Source organism: Stegostoma tigrinum, chromosome 3 (genome assembly GCF_030684315.1).
Source record: "Stegostoma tigrinum isolate sSteTig4 chromosome 3, sSteTig4.hap1, whole genome shotgun sequence".
Classification (NCBI taxonomy): domain Eukaryota; kingdom Metazoa; phylum Chordata; class Chondrichthyes; order Orectolobiformes; family Stegostomatidae; genus Stegostoma; species Stegostoma tigrinum.
The window spans coordinates 60,124,547-60,141,082 of record NC_081356.1 but is presented as its reverse complement, the minus strand read 5'-3'; the positions used below and the strand labels follow the sequence as shown (position 1 = coordinate 60,141,082).

The 16,536-nt window shown below is 41.8% G+C and overlaps 1 protein-coding gene across 1 annotated transcript in view; it reads left to right on the top strand.

Annotated features, from left to right (window-relative positions):
• The window catches only part of LOC125450724 (solute carrier family 28 member 3-like), a 156,809-nt gene that overhangs the window by 62,413 nt on the left and 77,860 nt on the right, over nt 1-16,536 (top strand). Inside the window, exons 5-6 of the mRNA XM_059645012.1 lie at nt 7,381-7,458; nt 12,978-13,058. Coding sequence (XP_059500995.1) covers nt 7,381-7,458; nt 12,978-13,058 — 159 coding nt within the window. The remainder of the gene's footprint in view (nt 1-7,380; nt 7,459-12,977; nt 13,059-16,536) is intronic.

Below are 16,536 nucleotides of genomic sequence, written 5' to 3'. Positions count from 1 at the left end.
ACCACAACTGATGATTTATCCTTATCAATTCCACTTGGAATATTGTTAAAAACCTCTAACTGGTTTGCCAAACATGATTTTCTTTTCATAAACCATAATGATTTTGCCAACCAGATTATTATTTTCTGATGCCTAACTAACGCATCCTTTACAATAATTTCTAGTGTTTTGCCTGCTAGTGACATGAAGCTAACAGGTCTGTAATTTCCCCATTTTTTTCTCTCCATCCTTCCTTAAGTAGTGCGGTTATATCTGCAAGCTTTGTAGTTTGCAGGCAAGTTCCAGAAACTATATTATTTTAAATTATTGCCAAGAATACATCCAATATTTTGATAGCGACTTCTTTCAACTCTCTGAAATGGAGATCATCAGGTCCCAAGAATCTGCAGTGTTTCAGCGCTACTAATTTCTCCAAGACTACATTTTTATTAGTACTAATATCTGTCTGTTCCTCATTCTCATTATTTTTGCAATTTACCACAACCAACTTACTCCTCATGCCTTCCTAGCTCCTTTGTTTAGACTTAGAGTCACAGAGTCATAAAGCATGGAAACAGACCCAATCGTCCAACTAGTCCATACCAACCAAGTTTCCCAATCTAATCTAGCGCTACTGGCCTATGTTTGGCCCATTCCATCTAAACCTTTCCTATCCATGTACTAACCCAAATATCTTTTAAATATTGTAACTGTAGCATATCTACCATTTCCTCTGGCAGTTCATTCCATATACAATCCACTCTTTGTGTGAAAAGGTTGCCTCTGAGGTATCTTTTAAAACTTTCTCCTTTCACCTTAAAAATATGCTCCCAAGTTTTGAACTCCCATACTCTAGGGAAATGACCTTTGCTTTTCACCTATTTAAGACCGTAGTTTTGGATTGAACTACATAATTTTCCATTAAGTTTAAAAATAATTTCAAATTATGGACACTTGTTCCTAGAGAAGATAACAAAGTGTGGAGCTGGATGAACACAGCAGGCCAAGCAGCATCTCAGGAGCACAAAAGCTGACGTTTCAGGCCTAGACCCTTCATCAGAGAGGGGGATGGGGAGAGGGCTCTGGAATAAATAGGGAGAGAGGGGGAGGCAGACCGAAGATGGAGAAAGAAGATAGGTGGAGAGGAGAGTATAGGTGGGGAGGTAGGGAGGAGATAGGTCAGTCTAGGGAAGACGGACAGGTCAAGGAGGTGGGATGAGGTTAGTAGGTAGGAAATGGAGGTGTAGCTTGAGGTGGGAGGAAGGGATAGGTGAGAGGAAGAACAGGTTAGGGAGGCAGAGACAGACTGGGCTGGTTTTGGGATGCAGTGGGGGGAGGGGATGAGCTAGGCTGGTTGTGTGATGCAGTGGGGGGAGGGGACGAACTGGGCTGGTTTCGGGATGCAGTGGAGGAAGGGGAGATTTTGAAGCTGGTGAAGTCCACATTGATCCCATTGGGCTGCAGGGTTCCCAAGCGGAATATGAGTTGCTGTTCCTGCAACCTTCAGGTGGCATCCTTGTGGCACTGCAGGAGGCCCATGATGGACATGTCATCTGAAGAATGGGAGGGGGAGTTAAAATGGTTCGCGACTGGGAGGTGCAGTTGTTTATTGTGAACCGAGCGGAGGTCTTCTGCAAAGCGGACCGCAAGTCTCCACTTGGTTTCCCCAATGTAGAGGAAGCCACACCGGGTACAGTGGATACATTATACCACATTGGCAGATGTGCAGGTGAACCTCTGCTTAATGTGGAAAGTCATCTTGGGGCCTGGGATGGGAGTGACGGAGGAGGTGTGGGGGCAAGTGTAGCACTTCCTGCGGTTGCGGGGAAGGTGCTGGGTGTGGTGGGGTAGGAGGGCAGTGTGGAGCAAACAAGGGAGTCACGGAGAGAGTGGTCTCTCCGGAAAGCAGACAAGGGTGGGGATGGAAAAATGTCTTGGGTGGTGGGGTCGGATTGTAGATGGCGAAAATATCGGAGGATGATGCGTTGTATCCGGAGGTTGGTGGGGTGGTGTGTGAGAACGAGGGGGATCCTCTTTGGGCGGTTGTGGCGGGGGCGGGGTGTGAGGGATGTGTTGCGGGAAATGCGGGAGACGCGGTCAAGGGCGTTCTTGACCACTGCGGGGGTAAAGTTGCGGTCCTTTTGAGAACTTGAACATCTGGGATGTGCGGGAGTGGAATGCCTCATCCTGGGAGCAGATGCGGCGGAGGCGAAGGAATTGGGAATAGGGGATGGAATTTTTGCAGGAGGGTGGGTGGGAGGAGGTGTATTCTAGGTAGCTGTGGGAGTTGGTGGGCTTGAAATGGACATCAGTTACTAGCTGGTTGCCTGAGATGGAGACAGAGAGGTCCAGGAAGGTGAGGGATGTGTTGGAGATGGCCCAGGTGAACTTGAGGTTGGGGTGGAAGGTGTTGGTGAAGTGGGTGAACTGTTCGAGCTCCTGTGGGGAGCAAGAGGCGGCACCGATACAGTCATCAATGTAACGGAGGAAGAGGCGTGGTTTGGGGCCTGTGTAGGTGCGGAAGAGGTACTGTTCCACGTAACCTGCAAAGAGGCAGGCATAGCTGGGCCCATGCGGGTGTCCATGGCCACCCCCTTTGTCTGTAGGAAGTGGGAGGAATCGAAAGAGAAGTTGCTGAGGGTGAGGACGAGTTCGGCTAGGCGGATGAGGGTGTCGGTGGAGGGGGACTGGTCGGGCCTGCGGGATAGGAAGAAGCGGACGGCCTTGAGGCCAGCTGCATGAGGAATACAGGTGTATAGGGACTGGACGTCCATGGTAAAATGAGGTGTTGGGGGCTAGGGAATTGGAAGTTCTGGAGGAGGTGGAGGGCGTGGGTGGTGTCACGGACGTAGGTAGGGACCAAAGGGGAGAAAATGGAGTCCAGGTAGGTGGAGATGAGTTCGGTGGGGCAGGAACAGGCTGAGACAATAGGTCGACCAGGGCAGGCAGGTTTATGGATTTTGGGGAGGAGATAGAAACGGGCCGTGCGGGGTTGGGGAACAATGAGGTTGGAGGCTGTGGGTGGGAGGTCCCCTGAGGTGATGAGGTCATGAATGGTGTTGGAGATGATGGTTTGGTGCTCGGGGGTGGGGTCATGATCGAGGGGGCGGTAGGAGGTGGTGTCGGAGAGTTGGCATTTGGCCTCGGCGATGTAGAGGTCAGTGCGCCTTACTAGCACTGCGCCACCCTTGTCTGCGGGTTTGATGGTGAGGTTGGGGTGGGAGCGGAGGGCTGCCCATTCTGCGGGGGAGAGGTTGGAGTCGGTGAGAAGGGTGGAGAGGTTTAGGCGGTTAATGTCTCAACGGCAGTTGGAGATGAAGAGGTCGAGGGAGGGTAGGAGACCTGAGGGTGGTGTCCAGGAGGAGGACTTGTGTTGGAGGTGGGTGAAGGGGTCAGTGGAGGGAGGGTTGGACTCCCGGTTAAAGAAGTAAGCGTGGAGGCGAAGGCGGCGGAAAAACTGCTCTGTGTACAAACGTGACTGGTATTCGTTGATGTGTGGTTGTAGGGGGACAAAGGTGAGCCCCTTGCTTAGGACTGACCGTTCCTCCTCAGTCAGTGGGAGATCTGCGGGCATGGTGAAGATGTGGCAGGGCTCAGTGTGGCTGTCTCCTCTGGAGTTGCTGGTTGTGGAGGTTGTGGGCGGAGCGATGAGGTTGTCAGCCGTGAGCGGGGTTCCATCGGCGGTGGGAGGAGCAGGGTGGGTGGCAGCAGCAGCAGTGAGGGTGGTGTGTGTGGTGTTATAACTGGAAGTGGAGGTGGTGACTGCCGCAGCGGTCGCGTCCACGGTCGGGGGAAGTGGTGTACCCGGCGGTGGCGGATGTGACGTAATCGGTGGGGGTCTCCGGCCGTGTCCTCATGGTCAATGGCGGCGGGTGCATGGTGGGGGAGGGGCAGGGACAGGCTCGGGATTTGGGAGGTTCCTAGAGATTCTTTTATAAGAAGATTGTTAATTTTCCCTTAATATAGGTATGAAATTTATAAGTTGCTCATTTGCTGATTCTTCAGAACGCTGCTCTTAAATTATTTAAATTATCTTCAGCCAGAAGTGCTTGATGGTTGATCCTTCTCAGTCTCCTCTGTTGGTCCCCAGAATCAGAGATGCCAGTCTTCAGCTAATTTGGTTCACTTCACATGATATCAAGAAATGGTTGGAGCCATTGGATGCTACAAAGGCTCTGGCAACATTGTGGTAATGGTACTGAAGACTTGTGCTCCAGAACTTGCCACTCCCTTAGCCAAGCTGTCCCATTACAGTTAAAATATTGGCATCTACCTGACAATGTGGAGAATGTCCTGCACATAAAAAGCAGGACAAATCCAACACAGCCAATTACTATCCTATCAGTTTACTCTCAATCATCAGTAAAGTGTTGTCATCAACAGTGGGATCAAACAGCACGTGCTTAGTAACAACCTGCTTATTAATGCCCATTTTGTGTTCTATGAAGCCCACTCAGCTCCTGATCTCATTACAGTCTTGGTTCAAACATGAACAAAAGAGCTGAATTACAGAGATAAGGTGAGAGTGACACGCTTTGATATTAAAGCTGCATTCAACTGAATGTAGCACCAAGGAGCCCGAACATACCTGGAATCAATGGTAATTGAGAGCAAACTCTTCATTGATTGGAATTATACCTGGCACATTAGATGATTGTAGTTGTTAGAGGTGAGTCATCTCAATTCCAGAACATTTCTGCAGGAATTCCTTAGGGAAGTGTCTTAGGCCCAAACATCTCTAGTTACTTCATTAATGACCTTCCCTCCAATATAATGCCAAAAGTGGGGATATTCACCGATGATTGTACACTGTTCAATGCACAGGTTCTGAAAAATATCCAGGCTTCAGTTGACAGTGGCAAGTAACATTTGATTCATACAAATACCGGGCAGTGACCATCTCTAATAAGACCAAAAGACATAGGAGTGGAAGTAAGGCTATTCAGCCCATCGAGTCCACTCCGCCATTCCCATTGACCCTTGACATTCAGTAGCATTGCCATCGTTGAGTCCCTCACTATATTAACAATATAGAGATTACCATTGACCAGAAACTGAACTGGACTCACCATTTAAGTACAATAGTTACAGAGCATCTAAGAGAAATACTGCAGTGAGTAACTCATAATCTGACTCCCCAAAGTCTTTCTGCCATTGCAAGACATAAGTCATGAATGTAATGGAATACTCCCCACTTGCATGTATACATGCAGCGCCAATAGTACTCAAGAAGCTTGACACTACCCCAGACAATGCAGCTGCTTGATTGGCACCATATCCACTACCTTCCACCTACTGCACAACGACAGTCAGAAGCAACAGTGTGTACGACTTACAAGGTGTACCGTAGAAATTTCCCTACTTCTTAGACACATTCTAAATCAATGACCAGTTCTATTTAGCAGGACAAGGGCAGCAGAAACATGGGAACACCACTACCTGCAAGATCCCCCTCCGGGCCACTCACCGTCCTGACTTGAAATATATAGCTGTTACTTTAGTGTTCTTTGGTCAAAATCCCTGAATTCCATGAATTGCAATGATTTAAGAAGGCAGCTTATTACTGCCTTTTCTGGGGCAACTAGGGATGTACTATAAATGCTGGCTAGCCAGCAATACCCATGTCCCATAAGAGAATAGAAATTTATCGTACAAAGCGTTGGTGATCAGTACATTATTCCAGTCTACATGTAGATTGACATCGCTGTGTTACCTTTGTTTACGTGCACTTCTAATTTGCTGAGGCACCATCTGCGGACGTAGCAGTGGGACAAGAATCTGATGTCAGCATTTGTCTTCCAAGTAGAAGTGTGCTTGCTGTTGCCTGTCAACCAGCCATCCCAGATAATTGATATTTATACCAAACTAGTAAAAAGAAAAACCAAATGTGGGGCCAGATTTGGCTGAGGTCAACCTGCAAGGTCACCTGTATCGCCACTCAGCAAAAATGCAGCCAATCTGCCAGTATTATTGTAGTTATATGGGAGAAAATCAGAACAAGTGAAGGTATGTATGTTGATAAGTTGACTTTTGTATGAAGTATTGAATGGTTTATAGTTTGATTTACAAAGTTGGTTTGAAATATTTGTCTTGAGGTTTTAATTGTAGCATTGTGGCTAAAAGGATGTTGTGTTTGTCATTAATAGAGAAGGGAAGGTAAAATAAAGTCTAGGACAGGTAGGAAGTGGAGATGGAGGTTTTATTCTCTGGTACTTGAGTTAAATGAATCAATCGTAGTCAATTGACCAGAAAGGGGATGTCTTGTGTGTTTCCTTCTTTTGTTGCTCCTCCTCGGGTGGAACAATATCCTGATAGCAAGGCCTGTGCCCTTTTAATAAAAATGCTATGCTTCAGAGTACAGTGATTCCTTATCCTGGAAAGCACTGCATGGTTTTTCCACAGGTAGCAGAAGAAATCTTAAACACCTCCGTCGTCTTCCTGATCACATTTGTATGGTAATATGACTTTTTCTTTATGTATGTTGCCTACATGCACTTGGGTTGGACACGCAAGTCATCAGTGAGGTATCAGATAGGCCTAGTCACTTAGTAGCCACTCTCTGATTTGTCATGATGATATAATGGACACATGCACTTGGATGGGTGCCAATACACAAGCGCATAAAAAGTTTAACACCGTCCAAGACAAAGCCCATTTGATTGCACCTGGTTTTTTTTACCTTCAATAGTCATAAATTCCACTACTGATGAACAGTGGCACAAGTGTATGCCATCTAGAAGATGCACTGTAAGAACTCACTAAAGATCCTTCAGTAGCATTTTCCGAACCCACAAGCCTTACTACCTAGAAGCACAAGACCAGAAGAAACATGGGAAGACCATTACTTGCGTGTTTCCCCTCCACACCTCAAGTCATCTTCATTTTGAACTGTATTGCTGTTCCTTCACTGTTGGATCAAAACCTGGAAGTCACTCTAACAGCACTATAGATGTATCTACACTACTTGAACAGTAGTGATTCAAGAAGTTAGTTCATCATTAATTTTTTGAGGGCAATTAGAGATGGGCAACAAGTACTGCTTAACAAGTGATGCTGAGCCCAATGAATGAATAAAACCATCCCTAAATTTTTAGCAAGCTTTTGTTCATCTTTCTGTCATATTTCTTTGGTTCACTATCCAAATTTTGATTCCCTCTGTGAAGCAACTTCAAACATTTCCAACAATAAAACTGCTACATAACTGCAAAGTTTTGTTGATTTACACATTGCATTTGTAAGCAAACAAGGAAGTTTAAGTGTTCAATGGTTACGGTGGTGTTCTCCAAAACAGTTTTAATAATGCCATGTGTAGTAAATATGCTTTACTTTTATTTTATTGTGAGGCTTGATTATATACAGCTTATAAACAAACTTTTATACAATTTAATTATTATTTTACAGACTTTCTTGAATTATGCAGATGCTGGTTCAAAATTTTTATTTGGTGCAACATACACCGACCACTTTTTTGCATTTAAGGTCAGTTTAATGTATATCTTGGATTTTATGATGCCTCATAATGTTCATGATGATACAGTTTAAATGCTAACATTCTAGAAGGCCAAAAGAACACAGTAAGTGAGAGCTGGAGGAGACCACATGGCCTGTTAAGCCTCTTCCGCATTCATTACTTTAAAAGGGACTTAGAAATAGGAGTGGGCTGTTGAGCCTATTAAGCTTGCTCCACTATTCATATAAATCATGGCTAAGTATTCACCTTGATCTACTTTATCCCTACATCCCTTGATGATGTCTGTCTTTATTAACATGCTCAATGATGGAGCTTCCACAACTTCTGAGGTAGAGAACTGCAAAGATTTACCATCCTCAGTGAAGAAATTCCCCCTTGTCTTCGTTGTTCTGCACTTTATTCTGAGATTATATTGCCTGGTTCTCGATTCACCACCAAGTAGAACCAGGTTATCTATGTAAGCTTTTATAAGCTTCAAAACTCTAGAGAAAACAGGTCCAGTTTTCTCAGTTTCTCTCCATTAGACAATTCAACAGTCCCTAGGATATCAGAGATAATGGGAACTGCAGATGCTGGAGAATCCCAGATACTAAAGTGTGAAGCTGGATGAACACAGCAGGCCAAGCAGCATCTCAGGAGCACAAAAGCTGACGTTTCGGTCTGATGAAGGGTCTAGGCCCGAAACATCAGCTTTTGTGCTCCTGAGATGCTGTTTGGCCTGCTGTGTTCATCCAGCTTCACACTTTATTATCTTAGTCCCTAGGATATGTCTGCTGAACTCCATTTCACCATTGACATCTCCTTGCAATCTTCTTACAACTTATATTCCCACCCAACATTGTGTCATTAATAACTTGGAAATATTACGACTGGTGCTCATTTTCAAATCATTTATATAGAATGTGAACAGCTGTGAACCTCGTGTTGATCATTGTAGTACCCCACTAGTGTCTGCATATTATCCTCAAAACCACCTATTTATTTCTACTATAATAAAGGCCCCTGGGGATTGTTGCTGAACAAAGAGACCTTGGGGGTGCATGTCCATTGTTTCTTAAAAATAGAGTCGTGAGTGACAGGGTGGTGAAGAAAGCATTTGGCATGCTTACTTTCATCGGCCAGACCATTGAGTATAGGAGTTGGGGTGTCATATTGCGGCCGCACAGAGCATTGGTGAGATCGCCATTAAAATACTGCATACAATTCTGTTCACCTTCCTATAGCAAAGATGTTAAACTTGAGAGCATGCAGAAAAGATATATAAGGATGTTGCTGGGACTTGAAAATTTGAGTTATATGGAGAGGCTGAATAGGCTGGGGCTTTTTTCCCTGGAGCCTTGGAGGCTGAAAGGTGACCTTATGGAAGTTTATAAAATTGAGAGGGGCATTGATAGGGTGAATAGCCAAGTCTTTTTCTGAGGGTGAGGGCATTTAAAACTTGGGGACATAGGTTTAGAAGGGAAGATTTAAAAGGGATCTGAGGGGTAGCTTTTTCATGCAGGGCGTAGTGCGTGTATGGAACAAGCTGCCAGAAGCTGTGGAACCAAGTACAGTTACAACATTTATTAGACAGCTGGATTGGTAAACGAATAGGAAGGGTTTAGAGGGATATGGACCTAATGCTGGCAAATGGGATTACGCCAGAATGGGATATCTGGTCGCCATGGATGAGTTGGACCAAAGGGTCTCTTTCTGTGGGAGAACTCTATGACTCTACAGCGGACACTTGAGATCTGAAATAAAAAGGAAATGCTGAAGAAGCTCAGCAGGTTTGGCAGTATCTGTGTAGATGGAAACCGGGTTAACGTTTTGAGTCTGATATGTCTGTTCTTCAGAATGCATTTACAATAGTTTGTTTGGTTTGGTAGGAGAAATTGAATATCTACCAGAAATACTCAGCAACCAATGGACTTGTCAAATTGAGAAACTGAAATAAATTAGTATTAATAATGATTCAGTGCTCAAAATTGAAATGGGTTGTAGGTTCATAAACCCTCTAAACCAAATGAACTACATACCAGAGTGTGGAAGGAGCTAGTACAAGCTTATTCTTACTCTTGACTTGTCTTATAACTATTTCTCAATCCAAGTAAATTTATTACCCTAATCCCACATTCAGTTATTACATCCTTTTATAATGCTTTTATTTTGCCCACTACTAACATTAAACTAAAATATTGTAGTTCTTCATACTCTTTGTCCTTCTCTTATGAAGTAGTGGTGTTGCATTTGTGAATCTACAGTTAGCAGGAAACTTTTTAGGATAAATAGAAAGTTGAAAAATAACCACCAACAAAGTCATTATCTCTGTAACCAGCTCCTTGAGCACTGTTGGATATGGTTCTTTTGGTCCAGGGATTTATCAGTCTTCAACTTTTTTGTATACTGCCTCTTTTTCAACACTAATTTCTTTAAGGTTTTCAGTCTCATAAGTCGCTTAAGCTTTTAGTCTGTTAGGATTCCCTAATTTTTTTCTTTGCTGATATTACTTATGTTCCTTACTCTTTTTGATATTTGGCTATCTTTTATTTCTGTTAGGTAATCTGTGTCTTCTACTGTGAAGAAAAACATGAAACACTTGTTCAACTTCTCACCATTTTCTCATTGCGTGTGAAAATTTTTCCTACCTCTTTTTATAGGGGATCAATGTTTCTCTCTTTGCTGTTATATACTTCTATGAGATCTTACAATGTACTTCTTTATACTTTTAGCTAATTCACTCTCATTGTGTTTCTTTTTGTTCTGTTCAACTTTTTTGGTGGCTGTTTGCTGGCTTCTAAAACATTCCAGACTCTTAGATTTTTGTACCATTCTTTGCAAAATTATAAGTGTCTTCTTTTATTTTGATATCCTTAACCTCCTGAGCAGACCACAGATGGTTTCCTTGTTGCTGAGTTATTGTTTCTTAGTGCAATTTTTGAAAAATTTATATTGTTTCTTTAAATGTTTCCTGCAGTTTATTTTCCACAATACCTGTTAATCTATTCACCCAATAATTCTAGCCCAGTGCAACCGTTTTACTTATATAAGTTAGTATGTTTACATTAAATATTTATTGTTTTTTAGGGCAGTACTTAAACAAGTGCAACCAATCTGCACTTTCGTCTTATGCTATAAATTGATACATTGTCTTTCCAAGTTTGGTTTCTTGCATGGCCGTCCTGATTAGTGCAACATGAAAAATTTTGACTTATGTTTCTTTTGCTAATGTTTGAATTACATATTCTTGTTTATAGATGTTTCATAGCATAGACCTTGAGTATTGCTGATAAAAGACATATTTTGTTGAAGCCTCTGTATGTTTTAGCCCATTATCAGAAATACTAATGTAAAAGGGAGAAAACATTTTTCTGTATGAGAAGATAGTGCTTATTGGTTGGCAAGTAGACTCAATTGGTAGAGATGTTGGAGAATGCAACAGTTAGATGATTACTGACAGGTAACTACCAACTTGTTTAAATTCAAACCAAGCAGACTTGATGTGATTTGTCAAGACATTGTCCTGAGAATGCCTGTTCCCTATTTTGTAACGTTGAAGCAAGCACAATGTCAGTACACATTCTTTCTGTTTCCAGAACTTGGCCTGGTATCCTACAGTATATAGCTCCATGTGCACAAACAAGCCATGCTACAAGTCCGACTGATAATCTTACTTTCACTGTCAGTATAATTCTGAAGACACCCAAAACTTATTTATCAAATTCATGGAATCACATTTCATGTTGGACACTGTGTTTTGCAATTTGCTCAAATGGGCATATTAGGCGTGGCCAGTACCTTGCCTTTTGAGAATAGCTGAAGGGACATTCTGTATGATACACTCTGCTAGTCTTTGGGTAGTGCAGCCTATATTCATCCTGACACTGAAATTTATATATCACATTACTGATCTATCTTTTTGGCTTGACGGCAGCTTTCTGTTAGTGGCAAACACTACTCATGTTGTTTGTGCATAGTAGTAATGTGAAACAGCTAGCTTTGCCTCTTGGTCGCACTCTTGAGGTACTTTAGTATTCCATCAAATTAGACTGGGCACTTTTCAGGACTTAAAGGAGTAGTATTGAGTCCGTTCAAGAATTTGCATGATATGGAGCGAGATTTGTTTGAATTCAGGAAGCCATTGTCTCACAGGATGGATTTTTTGATGTGCCTTATTTTAGCATCATGCTTACATGGTGTGCAGTTGACCCAGGACCTGTTTATAAAATAGGCCATAAAACCAATCTTATGGCATGTAGAACTGTAGGGGTCCCTGCACATATTCACCAGTGAAGGTAGCCTTGTAGTAGACAGAAATGGGGAAACCCTAGGCAGTGTTCTTGTTATTATTTACAATTGCAGTATGCCACTTTTGAGCATATGTAATGATCACTATGTTCTCGTGAATCTTTTACTATGATATTTTCAATTAACCCTGCCTCATGATATAATTGAGATCTAAGACAGCTTTATCCCTTGTTAGTTCCAGGACACGTTGCTCCAGGAAACTGACATAAACGCTTCCTACAAACTCATTTTCTGATCATACTTGCTAATTTTTTTCATTCTGTGTTTATTAGGATTAAATTCTTCCATTATCATAACGTTACCTTTGTTGCATAATCCAATAATTTCTTATTTAATGCTCTGGACAATGGTAAAACTATTGGTAGGAGGTCCATAAACTACTCCATGCTCTGCAGTATTTTCTGATTCTTTCCATTTCTAATTTCCACTAATGTTGACACTGCTTCATGATCTCTGACACCAAATCTTTTCTCATTAATGTCCTTATGTCATTCTTTCCTATTAGGGCTACACCTCCTTCTTTGCCCTTCTATATCTCTTTCTGAGATATTGGACGCTATGGAATATTTATCTCCCAATCAGGGTCACTTAGAATCATAACTCTAAGAGCAATTTTATTTGTTCCACATGTTCATCTTTCATATTGTAGATGCTTCATTCATTCAACTAAGGAATCTTGAAGTTTTTTTTAAACTTCTATTCCCTGCAATGACCTTATTTGTGGATGCACAATTTATGTTAATCCCTGTGTTGCTTCCTATCTTACTCTGTTTGGCTTCACCCACATTACGAAACAGTTCAGTAGCCTCAACCTTATCCTTTGGATTTCTAAATCACTTCCTCACTACGTACTGTGTCCCCATACCTGTCTGATTCACTGTATAGCCTGCTGTCCCTGACTATTGACCAGGTTCAAAGTTCTCCCTGACCTCAGGATTGTGTTTGCCTGCTGGCAAAAAGCATCCAGGAAACTCAACCCTTCATGATGTCCCTTAATGTTTTCAACTAAGATTCCAGATCAGCTGCTCTGAGCTGAAGTTGCACAACCTGCAGGTATGGTTCTAAAGAATTGCAATGCATTCCACAGATTCCCACATGTTGTGTTCATGATACACCAGAATCCTTACCATGTCTGCCTAGCATTATTTATTTAATTAATTAGTTGTTAATTTATATCGTTAAAGTTTAATGTAGCCAAAATGTAATGTACCAAATGTATTTTCCTTTATTTTATCATTAGGTTTTACCAATAGTGATTTTCTTCAGCACAACAATTTCCATATTGTATTTTCTTGGATTTGTACAATGGCTCATTTTGAAGGTATGCAAATTAATACATTCTTTAATAATTTTAAAATTTGACAATTTACCCACACTAGACTCCTATGCATTAGGGTGGGCTGATGGCAGGTCATTTATCAGTGTAGATAATCTCAACACGGGAAGAACCATAATTGAGGTTTTCAATGTATCTGTAGAACTTGTGGCTTGCAGTTTAGTGCATTTTTTTTTACAAATAAGGAAATGAGTTGAAACATTTTGTTAAAGTGTTTTCACTTTATGGTTTCTTTTGCATATGCCATCTTCAGATGTAAGCACACTACCACACCTTGAGGATACCTGACAAATGTAAAGAAGACCTTGTGCCTTAAATCTTTATACCTTTTTCTGTCCTTTGCACCTGGATCTGATGGTCTTATTCAAGTTATTGCATAAAATGTGCTGGAAGGTTTGGCCCCTCCACCAAATCACGTGTCAGTTTTCTGCCCTTCTACAATCTTCAGATGGAATCTAGAGACCACTATGGCACTGTATTTCAATCTTTGGCCATCTTTGAACTTAACCTTTGATATGATTATGTTTCACAATACATCTGTTCAATACTGTGACAAAGAAGATTATAATTTAAGTGATTGAACAAATGGAGGAATTATATTCAATATTTCATTATCCTCATGATAACAATACTTAAAAAATAAATGCCAACGGTAAGTTTATGAAAACTATATGACATACTCCGTGTTATGGATCATTAATTATCTGTGGTCCTCCACTGGCCTTAAACAAATTAAAAGTAATTTTTTTTTCTAAAAGCCTTCTATGATAAAAGAATCTTCTTTGGAAGCACAACATAATTTGTGCAATCAAAATTTCCCTTAAATAATTTTATCACGTTAAAGTAGGAACTAAAAGCAAATTCCATGTTTTTCCTGAGTGATTGAGATACTATTGTCTATTTATGGTCGTTAGTTGGGAATTATTATGGATCATCATTCTGATAGTTTCCTTTATCTCAGATTATTGAATCATAGAATCTCTACAGCGGAGAAGCAGGCCATTCAGCCTATCAAGTCCACCCTGACCCTCCTAGGCACATCCATACCAGACCTCCTGCCCCATCCCTGTAACCCTACATTTCCCATGGCTAATCCACCTAACCTGCACATCTTTGGACTGTGGGAGGAAACCAAAGCACCTGGAGGAAATCCATGCATACATAGGGAGAATGTGCAAATTCCACGTAGATAGTCACCCTAGGATGGAAATGAACCTGGGTGCCTAGTGCTGTAAGGTCACCGTGCCACTCAAATTTCATAAAGATCTTTATTGCTACCTTCAGACATCATTAGATGGATCTTTAGATATCTTTTTTGTGGAAGATACATCACAGAAAAGCACCATGCAACAATTTGAAATGAGCTACACCTTAATCATATCCTGTTCTAATTGTACTCAATGGAAATGCTGTCAAAGAGATGACTAGACCACTCTTTTCAACAGCACAATAAAAAGGAGCTGTTCAGAACTCGTTTTAACTTCTGACTGATTCAGATAAAGATAATCCCTGGTGAGGACATCAGCCGCAATGACAGTTATGTGTTATTACCTGTCTTGTAATTGTCAGTTCTTTGTGACAGTTTTTTTAAGGCTATGGATTCACTTTGGTCTCATTGTTTTCCAATCAGATTGTTTGTTGTAGGTTTGTTAGTTAATTGATTTAAAGTTAACAATCACATTTTGGAGACCATCATGGACGAAAACTAGCATGTAACTGAATCTTGGCTGAGGGGGTATTGCTTCAGTGTGCACAGTTATCTCTATTGTGTATATCACATATTGTCTGTCAAATGGTAAAATAATTTTTGTTTTTAACTCTGACATTCATATCAGATCAACATGAATTTAAGTTCTAAACTCTCTCTCATAGTTAAAAAAAAGCTCTACCAAATAATATAACTTTTTAAATAGCATTATTGAGGAGGTGATGGCCTAGTGGTACTATTGCTAGGCTATTAAACCTGAAACTCACCTAAAGTTCTGGCGATTCAGGTTTGAATCATTACCAGAGAGATGGTGGAATTTAAATTCAATATAAACTATCTGGAATTAAGAATCTTATGACCATGAAACCATTGTTGATTGTCAGAAGACCCTATCTGGCTCAATAATGTCCTTCCGGGAAGGAACTCTCTTATCCACACCTGGTCTGGCCTACATGTGACTATAACCCCACAGCACAATGACTGACTCTTGGCTACCTTTGAAATGGCTTAGGAAGCCACTGTTTCTCAAGAAAAAAATGAAACCAGACAGATCATCCGGCATCAAGCTGGGCATTACAGAACTGAGCATCAAAAACAGCCATGTTGACCCTGAAAATTCCTCCTTACAGACTAGGGACTAGTGCCAAAATTGGGAGAGCTGTCTCACAGACTAATCAAGCAAACACCCTGACATAGTAATACTCATAGAATCATACTGTACAAAGTCCCAGAACCAACGTTACCATCTCTGGATATGTCCTGTCTCACCAGCAGGTTGGACACAACAGATGTGGTGGCATAATAGTATACCGTCAGAGGTGTGTTGCCCAGTCAATCATCAACATTGACTCAGGACTGCATGAGATCTCATGGCTTAAGATTAAATATGGGCATGCAAACCTCCTGCTGATTACCATATTGAACACTTGGAAGAAGCACTGAGGGTGACATGGACGCAAAATATTCTCTGGATGAGAGATTTCAAGATCCAACTTCAAACAGCTGCACTACTGGTTGAGCTGTTCAGGTCCTAAATGAAATAGCAGCTAGACTGTGTCTGTCGGAGAAGATGTCGGAATCATCAAGAGGGGAAAACATGCTTGATCTCATCCTTACCAATCTGCCTGCTGCAGTGGCATCTGCCCATGACAATATCAGCAAGAATGACCATCTCACAGTCCTTGTGGAGCTGACATTCCTCTTCACATTGAGAATACCCTCCATTCTGTTGTGTGGCACTGTCACTATGCTAAATGGGAAAGACATCATACAGATCTAGCTACTCAAGACTGGGCATCGATGAGGCATTCTGAGCCATCAACAGCAGCAGAACCTGCAACCTCATTTTCAGTATATCCCCCACTCAACCATTGTCATCAAGCCAGGAGGTCCACCTAAGTTCAATGGAGATTGCAAGATGACATGCCAGGAGCAGCACCAGGCATACCAAAACTTCCCTCCATCATAAAGTCAGAAGTGGGAATGTTTGCCGATGATTGCACAACTTTCAGCACCATTCACAACTTCTCAGATACTCAAACAGTCCATGTTCAAAAGCAACAAGATCTGGACAATATCCAGCCTTGGTCTGACACGTGGTCTAACCACCAGATCTTGACATTCAATGGTGTAACCGTCACTGAATCCCTGACAATCAACATCCTGGGGGTTACCATTAACCAGAAGCTCAACTGGACTTGCCCCATAATCACAATAGGTACAAGAGCCGTTCAGAAGCTTGTAATAGTGCAGTGA